This window comes from Peromyscus californicus, unplaced genomic scaffold (genome assembly GCF_007827085.1).
Source record: "Peromyscus californicus insignis strain IS unplaced genomic scaffold, ASM782708v3 Scaffold_7__1_contigs__length_154581171, whole genome shotgun sequence".
Lineage (NCBI taxonomy): Eukaryota > Metazoa > Chordata > Mammalia > Rodentia > Cricetidae > Peromyscus > Peromyscus californicus.
In genome coordinates this window covers 143,914,354-143,932,968 of record NW_026294595.1, presented here as the reverse complement: position 1 = coordinate 143,932,968, position 18,615 = coordinate 143,914,354, and the positions used below count along the sequence as shown (strand labels likewise).

The window sequence follows — 18,615 nt, the reverse complement described above, 5'->3', positions numbered from 1 at the left end:
GGGTCAGCACAACGTGAACTAAAGGGTCGCAGCGTTAGGAAGGTTGAGAACCACTGTTCTAGTACCAGAACCACCAGCCCAGGCATGGCACCACCCACAATGTGCCCTCCCCCAGCAATCACTAATTAAGGAAATGCCCTACAGGCTTGCTTACCGCCCAGTCTGGAGGCATTTTCTCAGTTGAGGATCCCTCTCTGATGGCTCTAGCTTGTGTCAAGTTGACATGAAACTAGCCAGTACAACCGACCTCTTGTCAACTTGACACACAAACACATTTAGAACCTTTCCTTTATCATTTATCCCCAAGGTAACTCATTAATATTAATATCACAATATAAAACATAAATAACTTTAAAAGTCCCACAGTCCTTATAAATTCAAACACAATAAAAGTTCAATCTCTTTCAAAATCCCAAAACTTTTAAAATAAAAGTTCAAAGTCTTTCAGCTGTGGACTCCTGTAAAAATCAAAATTAAGCTGGGCAGTGGTGGCACACACCTTTAATCCCAGCATTAAAGGAGGTAGAGGCACAGGAGGCAGGCAGACCTCTGTGAGTTCAAGGCCAGCCTGGTCTGGATGGGGAGGGGAGTGGGCAACCAAAAAAAATCAAGTTAAATACTTAAAAGAGGGAAGTATTACGATCAATCCACGTGAGTCTATTAAATGGATAACAGGATTTATTAAGGTATAAATTGAGGAAATACACTCACGAATACAGATCGGAGTAGACAGCTGAAGTTGTCCTCTGATCTGACCAGGAGCGAATCCACCTCACAGGCAGGAGCAGGGAGAAGGAGCATGTGACCCTTCTCCAACTCCTTATAAGAGGTCACGAACAATGGCAGGAAGCACCGCCTCCTATGGGCCCTTTATCCCAAGGTCATGGGCGGAGCAAATACCACTCCAGGGAAGAACCAGGGCACTGTCACAACCTGAACAAAGCAATCCCAAACTCCAGCACTGTAAATAACTCAATGTCCAATTGTCTGGGATTCACTCACGATCTTCTGGGCTCCTCCAAGGGGCTCGGGTCACTTCTCCAGCTCCGCCCTCTACAGCACACACAGCTCATCCTCTAGGCTCCGGCTGGTAACACTCCACTGCTACTGCTGTACTGGGTGGTCATCCCATGGTACTGGGTGGTCATCCCAGGGTACTGGGTGGTCATCCCAGGGTACTGGGTGGTCATCCCAGGGTACTGGGTGGTCATCCCAGGGTACTGGGTGGTCATCCCAGGGTACTGGGTGGTCATCCCAGGGTACTGGGTGGTCATCCCAGGGTACTGGGTGGTCATCCCAGGGTACTGGCGTCTCCAAAATGCTGGAGTCTTCTGCTGCTACAGGGCTGCACTTTCTTTCTTTCTTTCTTTCCTTCTTTCTTTCTTTCCTTCTTTCTTTCTTTCTTTCTGTCTTTCTTTCCTTCTTTCTTTCTTTCTTTCTTTCTTTTTTCTGGTTTGTCGAGACAGGGTTTCTCTTTCAATTGCCTCTCCTGGGCTCTCTTCAGGGACTCCAGCCCTGCCACTGAGAGCCAGCACTCAGCTGCTCTCCATGACCCTTTCACACCTTCAAAACCATCAGTGCCTAGGTGACTCCTAACACTACCAAGTTCACCGGTCAGCACAAGGTACAACCTTGGTCGTGTCTGGAACATAGCTTCTGTGTGCGGACCCTGAGGGATCACTTCCCAGAAGTTTTCACCTCAACCATGCTGGTCTCTTCTTAATCACTGCTGAATTTTCAGCTCCAGCCGACCAGCATCCAGTATCCCAGCAAAGCAAAGGTTTCACTATAATGGTTCTGGTCCCAAATCACAGCTGATTCTTCAACCCAGCTAACCAGAACCACGGATTCTTCACACAGGAGGCCTGGTAAAGTCTTTGCTTCCCTCTGAAACTTGACAAGCCAGGCCTCCACCGTCTGCACTGCTCGCAACATTCTTACCTTCCCAGCTCCCGCAGAGCACCTCACTGAGCTCTGAACACTCACTGGCTTTTGTAGCCATGAGCACACAGACAAGTGGGCGGCTGTTCAGAGAGCCTGGGCGTGAAGATGGGGCAGTGGTTGTCAGAACCCAATTGCTGGCTTTAACTGGCCAGACATCCCACGACATTTCCCCATTGAGAAAACTTGAAACTGAGTTTGCTCAGATGCCAAAAACTGTCAGAACCCGGGTGTCATCTGACATGAATCAGTGACAGCGTCATGAGGATGCTAGAAAGGTCCAGGTGAGCCTACCTGGACTCTCACTAGAGATCAGAGTGTGTGTTTAAGAAATGTGACAGTGGAGAGGTGGTGTGTGCTGGGAGCTGAGTGCTGCACGCACAGGTTTTTTTTTTTTTTTTTTTTTTTTTTTTTTTTTTTTTTTTTTTTTTTTTGGTTTTTCGAGACAGGGTTTCTCTGTGTAGCTTTGCGCCTTTCCTGGAACTCGCTTTGGAGACCAGGCTTGCCTCGAACTCACAGAGATCCACCTGCCTCTGCCTCCCAAGTGCTGGGATTAAAGGCGTGCACCACCACCGCCCGGCAACACACAGGTTTGGTTTTTTTTTTTTTGGTTTTTCGAGACAGGGTTTCTCTGTGTAGCTTTGCGCCTTTCCTGGAACTCGCTTTGGAGACCAGGCTGGCCTCGAACTCACAGAGATCCACCTGCCTCTGCCTCCCGAGTGCTGGGATTAAAGGCGTGCGCCACCACCGCCCGGCTACACAGGTTTTTTTTGTTTGTTTGTTTTTGTTTTTTGTTTTTCGAGACAGGGTTTCTCTGTGTAGCTTTGCGCCTTTCCTGGAACTCACTTGGTAGCCCAGGCTGGCCTCGAACTCACAGAGATCCGCCTGGCTCTGCCTCCCGAGTGCTGGGATTAAAGGCGTGTGCCACCACCGCCCGGCAACGCACAGGTTTTTTAACAGGAGTTTAATTTGTCATTTATTAATGTGCACATATGTGTGCCTCTGAGTTTATACTGTATGTATACCCCTAGAACTAGAATTACAAATGGTTGTGAGCCAACACGGGGGTGCTGGGAACTGAACCCAGGTCCTCTGCCAGAGCAGTCAGTGTTCTTAACCACTGAGCCATCTCTCCAGCCCCCTCATGATTTTTTTTTTAAAGGGGTCCACCTGGCCACTGCTGGGATTCAGCTGAAACCATGTCTCCCCAGATGGTTTCAGGAGTGGAGATTGAAGTCCATATAGGTAATTGGTTTTTCCCAGTGAGGAACCCAGAATGGGATGCTGTGGGCACCGGAAATGAAGGTGAGGACCTTGATGAGGAGGCATGATTTAAAGACAAACATCAAGCCAGGCCAGCTACCCTTCAAGAAAACCATCCTGAGGAGGAGGAGGAAACCACATGTTAAAATCAATGTCTGGAGGGATGGCTCAGTGGTTAAGAGCACTGCCTGCTCTTACAGACAGAGGACCAGGGTTCAGTTCCCAGCACCCACATGGTGGTTCACAACCATTTGTAATTCCACACTCCATGGGATCCAGTGACCTGCAATGGTACCAGGCACACATATGCTACACAGACATACATGCAAGTAAAACACTCATGTACATAAAATATAAATAAATCTTTAACAGTGAAGGTTCAGGACACACTGCTCTGTATTGTGACGTCTCCTTAGATCCCTCCTGACTGTGGTAGTTTCTCCGGTTTCATTTTCAATGACCTGGACGGTTTTGGATGTGAAGTTTTTTGGTTTTTCGATACAGGGTTTCTCTATGTAGCCCTGGCTGTCCTGGAACTCACAATATAGACCAGGCTGGCCTTGAACTTACAGAAATCCGCCTGCCTCTGCCTCCCAAGTGCTGGAATTAAAGATGTGCGCCACCACCACCAGGCTGAGGTGAATATTTTGCCAACCGCCTTCTGCTGGGGTTTGTCTGCTGTTTCTCATTTAGCTGGGACTGTGGACTTGGAGGAAATGGCCTATGGTGTGAGTTTCTTTGGCACATAGAGCTATGTAGTGATGGCAGTCTGGGTTGATTCAAGTCAATATATTCTGGAAATAAAGTGGTAAAGATGGGACCTCTCTGCCTTGCCTGTCTCCGGTGAACGTAGATTGCCTTCACTTGGAACTAGGCCTCCCATGGGCAAGCGCCATCTTAGCAAAGGAGACAAGACCTTTCTTTACAAACCCTAAACCAAGAACGTCGTTCACAAAATGGGCACAAAAAAAAAAGTAAGCAGAAAAAAGTTCAAGACTACCTCTCCTATCTTTTTAATGATAGCTCATTTGGAGTCTTTTGTTTGTTTGTTTTCTTTTGCGTTTACATTTTTTTTGTTTCTTTTTACCTCCAAATTGCAGTGAGACTTCCAGGGTGCCGATGACTTTTGAGAGAAGTCCTGGATTTTTAGGACTCTGAGACTCTTAGCGGAGTGCCTTGTACATCTGCCTGCAGTTAACAATGCCTATGTGGCATCAGCTTTAGGGACATTTAGTACTCATTCGAGAGGTCTGAAGCCAGGGCTGCACTTTAAGAGTACTTGCTGCTAAATTTGTGAGGACAGGAGTTCGAGTCCCAGCACCCACAGAGCAAGCCAAGTGGCTTGCAGACACCTGTAACTCCAGCTCTTAGGGATGGCCTCTGGCTTCTGCAGAGGCCCCCACACACAAGTAAATAAAATCAATCTTTAACAGCGGAAAGAAAAAAGGAGTCAAAAACTAGGGTGGTGGTGTATGCCTGTAACCCCAGCTCATAGGATGCAGAAGTTCAAAGCCAGCCTCAGCTACATAACGATTTAGAGGCCAGCCTGGGCTATGTGAGAACCTGTCCCAAAAGACCAAAGTCTTGATTGGTGTTTTAGAGCCCCAGGCCAGCATTTGGTTTGTGTTGTGGTTGTTGTTTCTTGGTCAGTTTGTTGAGACTGGGTTTCATCGTGTAGCTCTGACTGCCTGGAACTCACTGTGTAGACCAGGCTGGCCTTGAACTCTGAGTGCTGGAATTAAAGGCATTTTGCCACCACCCTTGTGCTTTACTAGGAGTTCAAGAGTTGAGGCAGGGTCTCTATTTATAGCTGTAGCTGTCTGGTACTCCATATGTAGACCAGGCTGACCTGGAACTCACAGAGATCCACCTGCCTCTGCTCCCTAAGTGCTGGGATTAAAGGTGTACACCACCACACCTGGCCACTGGATTTTTTTTCTTTTGTATTAACTTTAATAGTTTTTTTTAAAAGTACAAATAAAAACTGTCACATAATGTATGTATCTTTCCCTGTGTATGTCTATGTATCACAAGCCTGCCTGGTATCAAAGGAGACCAGAAAAGGGCCTCCTTTGCCCTGGAACTGGAGTTACAGAAGGTTGGGAGCCACACTGTGTGGGTGCTGGGAATTGAACCTGGGTCCTCTGGAAGAGCAGCTGCCAGTGTTCTTAACCACTGAGCCACCCCTACAGCTCACACACTTGACTTTTGAATGAGAAGGGAAATTCTTTCCACAGACGGTGTGCCTCATCAGCTGGAATGCATTACATCATCACCCTGGAATGCATTACGTCATCCTGTGGAAATTAATGACCACTGCACCCTTTAGTTTCAGCTCCAGAATTCGTCTTTGAACATGGCTATCAAACTTACCTGCCCGCGGAAAGCAACGAAAACCAGACAGCCACCGTGATCTCCCTCCCCGCCAAGTCACGTGCCAAAAAGCCCACCGCGCCCCCTGCGCAGAAGAGGCTCGGCTGCTGCTATCCGGGTAAAGGGGGCTCTGAGTGCAGACAGGGTTCTTAGGATTTAATGTTGGGGAGACTGGGTCCTGACTGTGTAGCTCAAGCAGATCTGGAATTCACTATACAGCTTTGGTGGGCCTCAAACTGGTGATTCTCCTGCCTCAGCCTCCTAATGTTGGAATTCGAGGCCTAAGCTACAGTACCCAGCTTCTTCGTGAATTCTTTTTATTCCGTAAAATTTATGAGTATTTCACCTGCATGAAAGTCTATACCCTCCATGTGTCTGGTACCCACTGACTCAGAAGAGGGCGTGGAACCCCCTGGAACTAGAGTCACAGGTGGTTGTGAGCCTCTGTGTGGGTGCTGCGCACCAAACCTGGGTTCCCCGGAAAAACAGCCAGTGCGCTAACCGCTGCACCATCTCCAGCCCTCCTTCCACTGGTTCTTACGGATCTTCAGTCTTCTCTGAACAGGACCGTCAAGCATTTGTCTGTCTCTTCCGTTCACGACAGCATCTTTCTAGCCTACGGGCCATGTTGTAGAACAGGGGTTCTCAGTCTTCCTAACGCTGCGACCCTTTGATACAGTTCCTCAGGCTGTGCTGACCCCTCCCAACCATAAAGTTATCTCTCTGCTACTTCATAACTGTAATTTTGCTACTGTGATGAATCGTAATGTAAATATCTGATATGTGACCGGCCACACACACACACACACACACACACACACACGGGGTCGTGACCCACAGGCTGAGAACCACTGTTGTAAAGTATAAGTTCATGCCTCATTCTGATGGCTCCTTTTGGTTTTGAGGTTGTGCCACAGTGATGCCATCCTGTGTCTGGCCTGTGACATCAGTGTCTTTCCTGTGCTGCTGGCCATCTCCCCGTGGTGAGGCAAGTCTCTGCCACTTCAGATCCCTCTGGACTTTATCTTTTGACTTTTCCAGGTTGCCAGTTCAAGACTGCCTACGGCATGAAGGACATGGAGCGACATCTGAAGATCCACACAGGTAAGTGACATGTCATTAGCTAGGGTACCCTGAATACCCACCCAGCAAGGAGCTGGGGACCCAGAGATGTCGGACAAATGACAAGGGCTAAGCTTCACAGAAGTCAAAGGAGTAAGGGTAGAAAGTAGATAAAGACACTGTTTGTACACGTGATTTTGGCAGAAACATATCCAAAGCAATACAAACCCTCGCGTGGAGAAAGTGAGCGCTAAGCCAGAAGGCCAGGAACTGCCATAGCCATGTGAGAAGTGACGTGCCACGATTAATTAGCGTCAGATGCAGACGGCATCCATGTTGGAGATGTAAACGTCTGTGTATGCACATCACATTAGTAGAGAGAGAAGAAGGTTTTGTTTTATTGTTTGTTTTCAGTCCTGGGGAGCAAACCAGAGGATGCACGTTTTGTTTTGGTTGTATTTGATTTGTTGTTGATGTTAATTGTTTAGAAAAGATCTCACTATGTAGCCTAGGCTTGCTTCCACTTCTCCATACCCCTGCCTCACTGGGGTCATGGGTGCACACCACCACACCTGGTCAAGGGTAGTAGCTCTCATACATCTGCCGTCTTTACCTGTGACACAAAGGGTGTGTGTTATCTTTGCAATATCAAAAGGGGAGCATGATGTGGTTTGTTTTAGAACAGAAGGAAGGGCCAGGAAGAGGGCTCAGCAGGAAAAGGAGTGTACTGCCAAGCCTGATGCCCTGAGCTCAATCCTGGGAACCCATATGGTGGAAGGAGAGAACCAACTTTGGAACTTTAGGGCATTGTTCTCCGACCTCCATGTGCATCTTGTGACCCACATGCTCAAGTGTGAACACATGCACACCAACACACCACACACACACAGTTTTTAATGTAATCAGACTTGTAAAGGAGAGAAAAAACATCAATGCATAGAAAAAGGAAAACAAAGTGGGGTATTTTAATTTTCTTAATACGGTCATCCCTTTAGATCCTCAGGGGATTGCTTTCAGGGAGCCCCCGGTCCCCAAAGATGCCAGAAACTAAGGATGTGAACATCCTTAGAGACGGTGAATCGGTGTCTGCACAGGGCCCACATTCGCCCTCCAGATACCGCGCTGCACTGAGGCCGGCTGACCCTTCCTGCCAGAATGCCAACCCCACACAGAGCTCCTGTCTGTCTCCTCAATGTGGCTATGGCTTATGCTTCAAATATTGTTTGATCCAAAGCTGGTTGGTCGCACAGTTGCAGGCTCCTATAGATACAGAGGCCAGCTTGCGTGCTGATGTTTTCCAGATGTTTTGGATAGAGAAAGAATTGCTACTGGACGGCTTTCGAGAAAGTCTGAGCGGTTCCTGGTCAAGTGACACAGGGGTGTAAATTCAAAAGGGAAGCATGCGGAAGCCAGGGAGTAATGGGTCCTCTCATATTTCATCTGCCGTGTGAAAACTCACATAGCTAACAGTTATCAGCTGTGACCCATGAGTGGCACTGGGGTCCCCATCCTGTCCACTAGACCTCACACTGCCAGGTCCCGTGGATTTATTCTAATTACCCAAATTTCATAAGCAAGTAGTGACTCTCGCCATATGGGCTCAGGGGGTTAAGATTTCCTCAAGTAAATTGCACTCATTATCCATGTCAATTGGGAAAACTAGGTCAGAGTGTAAACGAAGGCATATTGGTTACTTTATTGTTGCTGTGAGATGTCCAACACTGCATAGTGCAGCAATCATAGGTCCATTCCTATCCATCTTCTGAAGACACCGCTGCACAGCAGGGTGACCTGAGGGTTTCACTGGCCACTTGTAAGGAGGGTGGTTGGGGTTGGTGGCGAGGAAGCCATGCGGTTTCTGCCCAGCAGAGCTGTTGGAAGCCGGCCTCTGCACCACCCACAGGCACTACCCCTGATGCAAACTGACAATCCAGTGGGCACAGGCAACACCAGGCAGCTGACAGTGCTGAGAGATGACCCGGCCAGGAATTTGTAACTCGACTGCTAACAGTTTCGATAAAATGATTTTAGTTTTGCAATGTTGAGGGTCAAACCCTGGGCCGTGTGCATGCAAGGCAAGTGCTCTACCAGCTGAGTTAGAGCCCAGCTCAACAAAACGACCGTCTTTAAGAAATTATCAGGGGGCTGGGGATTTAGCTCAGTAGTAGAGCACTTGCCCTGGATTTGGTCCTCAACTCCGGAAAAATAAAAAAAGAAAGAAATTGTCAGATGTATTTTCCTTCTTTATGTATAAAATGTTCTGCTTGCGTGTATGCCTGCAGGCCAAAAGAGGGCACCAGATCTCATTACAAATGGTTGTGAGCCACCATGTGGTTGCCAGGAATTGGACTCAGGACCTCTGAAGAGCAGCCAGTACTCTTAACCACTGAGCCATCTCTCCACCCCACCCCCACCCCTATCAGTCAGATGCATTCTTTTTTTTTTTTTTTTTTTTGGGAGCTGAGGACCGAACCCAGGGCCTTGCGCTTGCTAGGCAAGCGCTCTACCACTGATCTAAATCTCCAAACCTTACTCTGACATAATAGTGATTAGCTTTGACACACTGTGTCAGCGCTGGGCTCTGTACATACTTGATTGACAGAGGATAAAGTGAAAATCTCACTGGTGTGGTGACCTACAAATATAATCCCAACACTTAAGAGGCAGAGGCATGCAGATCTCTGTGAGTTCAAGACTAGCCTGGTCTACATAGTGAGTTTCAGGACAGCCAGGGCTATGGAAAAAGATCCTGTTTCCCCCTCCCCTCCCCCCCCCAAAAAAGACAAAAACAGAAGGCAGGGCAGGAGTAAAGATCCTGCTTATGACATCTCACTTCCTAATGTATACCGCAAAGTCATCTTTTTTTTTTTTTTAGGTTTTTCGAGACAGGGTTTCTCTGTGCAGCTTTGTGCCTTTCCTGGATCTCGAGCTGTAGACCAGGCTGGCCTCGAACTCACAAAGATCCGCCTGCCTCTGCCTCCCAAGTGCTGGGATTAAAGGCGTGCGCCACCACCGCCCGGCCCGCAAAGTCATCTTTAAGTCCACGCTGCAATATTCTGAATTTTTGCCTGCAGATATGGGGCCTAAGACTTATTTTGGGGTTTGTTTGTTTGTTTGTTTTTGGTGGGCTTTTGGGAGACAGAGTCTCACTATATAGCTCTCACTGTCCTAAAATTCACCTATATAGACCAGGCTGGCCTCAAACTCACAGAGCTCTGCCTGCCTCTGCCTCCTAAATGCTGGGATTAAAGGCGTGAACCACTGTGCCCAGCTCCAGACAAACAATTTTATCATCTCTTATTAGGCAAATAAGGTATTCTTGTATGTTTAATATTGTATGTCTTTATTATTTTTAAGCTTTATTTTATACGTGTGTGTGTGTGTGTGTGTGTGTGTGTGTGTGTGCACATGCTCACATGCACACCATGTCCCTGTGAAGGTCAGAGGTCAACTATCGTAATCTGTTCTTTCCTGCCACGTGTGGGTCCCAGAAATTAAACTGGGGTCATCAGACTTGATGGTAGATGCCTTTAGTCCTTACAGCCATCTCAGTATCGCCTGGCTTTGTGCAGTCACTCGTGTGTGTGCGTGGGCGTGTGTGAGTGTGTGTATGTGTGCACATGTGAGTGTGTGTGTGATGTGTGCGTGTGTGTCTGCTCCATTCTTTTTCCTGGCCAGTGGGAAATTGATTCAGTAATTTATGCCCCATCCATACAATAAAATCGCTCCGCCTTAGCTGTTAATGATGTGGAAAAGACAAATGATTACGAGCACACGAAGCCATCGGGGAGTGGCGGAGAGCCTGCCAGGAAAGCAGGAGGTCCTGGATTCTAGTCCCAGCTTTGTAAAGAGGATGAAATAAAGAATCCACGGGCAGGACATTCAAAGAGTGAAGTGTCCAGATCAATGTGAGGGGTGTGGCTCGGTGGTAGAGTTCGCCTACCATGCACAAACTTCTGGGTTCCCTTCAGGTTGGCATCAGTGGGACGCGGTGGTGCACGCTGGCATTCCCGGTGCTCTGCAGGTAGAGACAGAAGTTCAGGGTCATAGCAAGTTCAAAACCAACCTGAGACTCTGTCTCAAAAGGAAAAAAAAAAGACATTAGTTGGCAGAGATTTTTGTCCTAAAGGAAAAATACACACATACACCACGATAAATTAATTAAAAAGAGGTGAGGCCATAGCCCAGTCGTAGGACACTAGAAATCCTGAGACCTAGTTTACTCTCTACACACACAACACACACTCATGTACACATATGCTCACACGTGCGTACACACACACAACACACACACATACACATATGCACACACACACGTACACATATGCACACACACACACACACACACGTACACACACACACCACTGGGCTGGCGAGTTGGCTCGTGGGTAAAGGTGCTTGCTGACAAGCCTAAAGACATTATAAATGAGTTCAATTCCCAAGACCCACACAGCAGAGGGAGAGAACCAACGTGTGCAAGTTGCCCCCTGACCTCCACACATGCTGTGGCATGCACAGCCCACAATGACAGCACACACGCACTTAATAATAGGGACGCGCCAGGTCAAAAGTGAGTTTGTTCATGTGCTCACCTGTGTCATCCGGGGTCGGATTAAACTGCCTTAGCAGGGAGACCTGAACAGCACCCAGGCCACCGTGAGGGCTCAGGCAGTTCAGAAGGCAGGCCACTGTGGCCCAAGGCTGAAAAAGGAATGGATAGAAGAGATGGCTGTTTCACGTTACATTAGTGTCCTTCAGTGTGTCTGTGTCTATAGTATAAAGTAATACATTAATATTGGAATGATTTTTTTTTAATTTATTTTAATTTATTTTGCAATACAATTCAGTTCTACATATCAGTCACGGATTCCCTTGTTCTCCCCCCCTCCCGTCCCCCTCACCTTCCCCCCAAGGCCCCCCCCCCATTCCCATCTCCTCCAGGGCAAAGCCTTCCCCACAGACTGAGGTCAACCTGGTAGACTCAGTCCAGGTAGGTCTAGTCCCCTCCTCCCAGGCCGAGCCAAACAATCCTGCATAGGCCCCAGGTTTCAAACAGCCAACTCATGCAATGAGCACAAGATCTGGTCCCACTGCCTGGATGCCTCCCAAACAGATCAAGCCAATCAACTGTCTCACCCATTCAGAGGGCCTGATCCAGTGTGGACCCCTCAGCCATTGGTTCATAGTTCATGTGTTTCCATTCATTTGGCTATTTGTCCCTGTGCTTTATCCAACCTTGGTCTCAACAATTCTCGCTCATATAAACCCTCCTCATTCTCGTTGATTGGACTCCCAGAGATCCACCCAGGGCCTAGTCATGGATCTCTGCATCCAGATCCCTCAGTAGTTGGATGAGGTTTCTAGCACAACAATTAGGGTGTTTGGCCATCCCATCACCAGAGTAGGTCAGTTCGGACTGTCTCTCGACCATTGCCGGCAGTCTGTTGTGTGGGTATCTTTGTGGATTTCTGTGGGCCTCTCTAGCACTTTGCAAGATACTAGACATGAAACAAGGATGAATTGTCTGCTACTCACATCACCAGGGAGGCTACCCGGAAAACAGGACCCCAAGAAAGACACAGGGATCACCCAATGACAGAGAAATGGAATGAGATCTACATGAACAGCCTGGACATGAGTGGGGGTAATGAAAGGCGAGGGTCGAGGGAAAGAGAGCTTGGGGGAGCGGGAGATCCCAGCTGGATCAACAACAGAGAGGGAGAACAAGGAATAGGAGACCATGGTAAATGAAGACCACATGAGAACAGGAATGATTTTAATATCAAAAAATGCGGTAAAAGAAAATATGATAAAAGTATGGTGGCACACACCTTAAACCTCAGCTCTTGGGAGGCAGAGGCAGGAGAATCTTTATAAGTTTGAGGCCAGCCTGGTCTACAGAGCAAGCTCCAGAACAGTCACGGCTATGTAGTGAGATCCTGTCTCAAAAAAAAAAAAAAAAACCACAATCAAAATTAATAAGATGATAGAAGTCGGGTAGATGAGTGCTCAGCCCTGTAAGGCTCAGGGAACAAGTAAAGGGGCAGAAATAGCCAGAAGGTAAGCAGAAAGACTACCACATTCTTATTTTAAAGCCTGGCATAGTGAGGCATGCCTGTAATACCAACACTCAGAAATTGAGGGGCTCGGGAAGTTCAATGCCAGCCTGGGCTACATAACAAGTTTGAGGCCAGCCTGAGCTATAGGGATCCCTGTCCAGAAACAACAAAATGTTTTATTTTTTTAGTTGCTGTGTGTCTTAGTTCATAAGGAATTCATATTCGTCTTAGGGAAAACGTTTGAAAAGTCTAATAAGCAAAGCGGCAGGAACCACCACTCCATCCCATGCCCCAGGTTTCTAAACCCCCCCGGGGCAGCCTGCAGGTTGGTCCTCTCCTGTCGGGAGCAAACGTTAACTTTCCCATCTTGTTTCCCGCCGCGGCTTGTGTGTGCGCCAAAGGTGACAAACCCCACAAGTGCGAGGTGTGCGGGAAGTGCTTCAGCCGGAAGGACAAGCTGAAGACGCACATGCGCTGCCACACGGGCGTCAAGCCCTACAAGTGCAAGACGTGCGACTACGCGGCGGCGGACAGCAGCAGCCTCAACAAGCACCTGCGCATCCACTCGGACGAGCGGCCCTTCAAGTGCCAGATCTGCCCCTACGCCAGCCGCAACTCCAGCCAGCTCACCGTGCACCTGCGCTCGCACACGGGTAAGCTGTGCTCTGCCGCCTCGAATCCCAGCGCGGGCACCTGCCAGTCCGTGGGCAACGGGGAAAGAGAGGAGCTGGGGGTGTGGCTGGTGGGTAGAGCATTTGCCCCACATACATAGGGCTGTAACCCCAACGCTGGAGAAGTGGAGGCAAGGAGAATCAGAGGTTTGAGGACAATCTGGGCTATATATGCAACCTGGTCTCTTAACTGATTTTTGTAAATTCTTTTTAATTCGTGACCTGAAGGTGTGACTGACTTGACAGTACAAAGTCCTGGGTTCCATCCCCAGTACCACATAAACCAGGTGTGGAGAACCTGAAATTTCAGCACTGGAGAGGTGGAGGCAGGAGGATCAGGAGTTCAGATCATCCTCAGCCACATATCAGGTTCAAGGCCAACCTGGGCTGTAGGAAACCCTGTTTCTAAAAAGCTAAATTGGGGGGAAAAAATCATTATTGTTGTTGTTATTATTATCATTTTTAATTCTGGCTGGGGATGTGGCTCCATTGGTAGAGTACTTACCTAGCATGTGTGAAACCTTGGGTTCAGTCCCCAGTACCACATAAACCAGGCATGATGGGCAAGAACTTGTTACCTCAGCACTCAAGAGGTGGAGGCCGGAGAATCAGGAGTTCAAGGTCATCCTCGGCTGCATACAGAGTACCAGGCCAGCCTGGGCTACATGGGACCCTGTCTCAAAGAAACAATTTTTAATGGAGCGGGGGTAGTCAACCAACCTTTTGTTTTTCCTTTTCATCTGCTGAAAGAGCCTATCCCAGTGACACCGGGCGGTTGTCAAGCCATCGGCCACCTCCTGTGTTTCTATGTAACTGTATACCCGCAGGGTTGAGGGAATGTATTCCAAGAAATAGATACAGACAATGCGTTTTTAATAATCGTCCGAGTTACAGTCAGTTCAGTCATTTTTAAATGATGCACTGACATGTTCAGAATAGTGCGCCTTGATCAGAAAGCACGCAGCAAGGGCTAGGATAAGGCTCTTCCCTGCATGTGGGAGGCCCTGGGTTGTCTCCTCAGCGCTGCAAAACATGCACACACAGCAAAGACAGCAGAGCAGGTTGCTGAGATTATGTAATAGTGGGAGTTTTTTTGGCATGTCTATCAGCAAGCTAATGACACAGTGGTGCTTCGTAAGGACCATCCCCTGTCCCAATGGGGTATTGCAGCCAATGTTACTCACATGCTTCAGGTCAGCAGGTTGGTGTTGCTATTATGTTGGCTCAGCTTAACCGCACGTGTGAGAAGGCGTCTGCAGCCGAATGTGGGTTTCTTGGCTGTGCACTGGTCTCGCCTGGGGTGATCAGGCTACACCCCATCTATCTCTGATTCTCTTCTCAGACCTGTGGACTAGCCCAGGCTTGGCTTTGTCATGATCTCCACAGAGGAACAGGCAGGCAAGCCCAATGTGGAAGCCCACTGAAGCCTCTGATTGCATGTGTCCACAAACAGCACATTGGTGCCTAAAGTGAGTCACAGGTTGTATCTGGTGTCAGGGATGGAACTGAGCTCACCCAAGGGACAAGCCACCACCAGATTATGTAGTTGGTGGTTTTTACTCCTTGGCTCTTTGGGGGGCCCACCACCCAGCTCCCAAATAAATTACGCATGGAGATGTATTATTTCTTATAAATGTCCCACCTTAGCTTGGCTTGTTTCTAGCCAGATTTTCTTAAAATATCCGTCTATCTTTTGCCTCTGGGCTTTTAGCTTTCTCTATTTCTGCATACCTTTCTTTACTTCTTACTCCATGACTGGCTGTGTAGCTGGATGGCTGGCCCCTGGAATCCTCTTCTCCTCCTTTTCTTGTTCCTCGATCTTTTCCTCCCAGATTTCTCCTCCTTATTTATTCTCTCTTCCTGCCAGCCCCACCTATCCTTTCTCCTGCCTTGCTATTGGCCATTCAGCTCTTTATTAGACCATCAGATGTTTTAGACAGGCAAGTAACACAGCTTCACAGAGTTAAACAAATGCAACATAAACACATCTTGGCATCATTAAACAAATGTTCCACAGCATAAGCAAATGTAACACATCTTCAACTAATATTTCACAACAAGATTGCATGGCAAAGGCTAGGGATAGGAGAGGGATGAAGATTTAGGACCATTCATGCAAACAGTCACAGACCACATTTGTCCCACCATCAGGCTCGTTTCTGACATTCACACCATCTCCAGGACCCCCATAAATCTCACCCAACCATAGGATCAGGCCAAGAGACAGGGATTGAGTGAGGGAGGCCCGTCAGGTCAGAAAGGGATAAGAAGTCTGGTTGTGACATTCTGGAGCCCAAACATTGACAATAATCCTGTTTTGGGGAAAGGGGAAGATGAGAACCCTACCTGTGACTGGTCCCACGCATGTCTGAAATCTCTCTTGGCATATCCCCCCTTTTTTCAGGGTTGGTTGGGGGGTGGATAGTGTCTAGCTCTGGCTCATAGCCCTGCCCACTTGAGACATCCTTTCTGCTTACGTTCTGGACCACTTCTAAAGACTTGGGAGGAACCGTCCCTCCTGCTTGCTGCCTGCAGAGGGGGCTGTGCAGGTACACATGCGTGCGAAGGCCAGAGAAGGGGCTTTCTCTCTTTTGTTTTAGTGTAGGCTGCTGTCCCTTTTGCTACTGGATCTGCCTTTGAAACTTTTGAGTTTCCTGAGCTGGGAATGGTGGCGCCACACCTTTAATCCCAGCACTCAGGAGGCAGAGGCAGGTGGATCTCTGAGTTCAAGGCCAGCCTGGTCTACAGAGTGAGTTCCAGGACAGCCAAGGCTACAGAAAGAAACATTGCCCCAAAGGAGAAAAAATACTTTGAGTTTCCTGTATATTTGTATGATTTAAGTCTAGCTGGGGAGCGGGCATCCTTCCTCTTTCTCGACTCAGCTGTGGACATTTCTTCCTCTAACATTCACGGGACCTGGGCGGCCTCCTGGCACCAGGCTAATCCTCTGGGTTGGACGTTAGGATCTCACTTTCTAGTTGGTCTTCATTTAGAGGTTATTTTCTTGGACACGATCTTGGTCCTCATGCTTTTGTCTAACTTTAAAAAGACAGTTGGAGGGAGACTAGAGAGCTCCGTGGTTAAAAGCACTGGCTGCTCTTCCAGAGGACCCGGGTTCAATTCCCAGCACCCACATGGCAGCTCACTTCTGTAAGGTCAAGATCCAACACCCTCACACAGACATACATGTAGGCAAAATACCAATGCACATAAAATGAAAGTAAATAAATTATAAAAACCTATCTAGGGGAGCTGGAGAGATGACTCGGTGGTTAAGGGTGCTTGCTACTCTCCCAGAGAACCAAAGTCTAGCACAAACATCGGGCAGCTTACAACTGGCCAGCTTCAGGGAATCCATAGACCTTATCTGGACTCCATGGTTACACACACACACACACACACACACACACACACACACACACACACACGTAGCTGGAGAGCTTCTCTCCAGGTCCCACTAAGCCCCGCAGTCCCACAACCCACGTATAAAATAATCACTCAGACATTTATATTACTTATAAACTGTATGGCCGTGGCAGGCTTCTTGTTATCTACCTCTTTTATCTTAAATTAACCCATTTCTATTAATCTATAAGTTGCCACGTGGCTCGTGGCTTACCGGTACCTTACATCTTGCTTGTCATGGCGGTGGCTGGCAGGTCTCTCCCACTCAGCCTTCCACTTCCCAGAATTCTCCTCTCTCCTTGTCCCGCCTATACTTCCTGCCTGGCCACTGGCCAATCAGTGTTTTATTTATACAGAACGATATCCACAGCACACACACACACACACACACACACACACACACACACACACACACACACTTTTCATGCACTCACAGATACATGCACACAAGTAAAAACTTCAGTGTTCTGTTTTGTTTGGAAACAAGGTTTCACCATGTAGATCCTCCTGCCTCTGCCTCCCAAGTGCTAGGATTAAAGGCGTGTGCCACCATGCCTGACTGAAGTAAACTTTTTAAAAAGCTATCAGGAGATGACTTCCAAGGATGCCAACGACAGATTATGTCTAGGAAATCATTGCCTTTCCCTCCACACTCTGCTCGGGGCCCACTGGGCTCTTTGGTGAACTTCTCTTCTGGTACCAATCATTGATTGTACCCTCCAAGCCCGAGCTGCCTGGGTGTCTGTTTCCCAGTGTGCGGGTTGACTAAGTTTAACTGCTAGATGTTTGCTGTTAAGTGTCAGTTACGTTTTTGAGGCAAGGTTTCGGTTCCCTAATAACCTCCCCTCCCCCAAACCTCTATAAATGCAGCAGCCTCCTCCATCCACATGCCGAGCATCAGCTGAGACCCCTGTAGGTAACTCTCTGCCCTCGGGTGGGTTTAAGTCTGAGAGGCTGCTGGCTGTGACAAGAAGTCACTGCACCCTGGGCTGGAGTGATCTACCTGTGCACACACGTCTGTCGCCATTCTCCTGGGACCAGCGGGCTAGCCAGAAGCAACCTTCTCATGTGTGAGCAAGACACTCCCAAAGACAGAGCCACTCCAAGTGCCTGTCGGGACTTGTTTTCTGTCATCCCAGCACTCAGGAGGTAGAAGCAGGAGGATCAGTAGTTCAGGGTCAGCCTCAGCTATGTAACCAGTCTAAGGCCATCCTGGGCTACATGAGAACCTATCTCAACAACCCCCTACCAAACAACAACAACAACAACAACAAGTAAACCTTTGTGTCAAGTCTGGTTGATCCTGCTGAACAGTATTGGCCCAATCCAGTGACCTTTGAGCCTGATGTAGGTCACAGCACATCACCCTGCCCTTGTCCAAAGAGCTTGTGTAATTATTTAGGACTTAGAGGCTACAAGGAAGAACGGGAGGTGGGAGATTTGGGGATATCTGCGTGACCTCTTGCAGCAGGCTAAGACACAGACAGACATAACTGGTCCCCAACCTCTTGTCTGGAGTCTGTTCTGTTTTCAGCTCCACTTCTTCAATCTGGTTCTTCCAGGCCTGGTAGCTCACACCCCAAAACCAAGTACCCAGCTGAGGCAGGAGGATCAAGAGTTCATAGCCTGGGCTAAGAAGATAGCTCAGTAGATAAACTGCTTGCCGTGCTAAGGACATAACACAGGGTGGGTAAGGATGGTGGCCTGCTTGTGATTCCCGCACTCAGGAGGAGGTGGGGGGTCCCCGGGACAAGGTGACTAGCCAGACTGACTAGGCAAACCTCAAGTTCATCGAGAGACCCCGCCTCAGTAAGTAAAACACTGAGCGTGATGGAGGAAGA

The 18,615-nt window shown here is 48.3% G+C and overlaps 1 protein-coding gene across 3 annotated transcripts in view; it reads left to right on the top strand.

Annotated features, from left to right (window-relative positions):
- The window catches only part of Zfp64 (ZFP64 zinc finger protein), a 67,728-nt gene that overhangs the window by 10,241 nt on the left and 38,872 nt on the right, over positions 1 to 18,615 (top strand). For 2 of the 3 annotated variants that reach the window (XM_052723959.1, XM_052723958.1), the window contains exons 3-5: positions 5,534 to 5,695; positions 6,619 to 6,681; positions 13,100 to 13,351. In XM_052723959.1, the coding sequence (XP_052579919.1) occupies positions 5,534 to 5,695; positions 6,619 to 6,681; positions 13,100 to 13,351 (477 nt within the window). The remainder of the gene's footprint in view (positions 1 to 5,533; positions 5,696 to 6,618; positions 6,682 to 13,099; positions 13,352 to 18,615) is intronic. The other variant, XM_052723960.1, reaches the window with a different exon arrangement.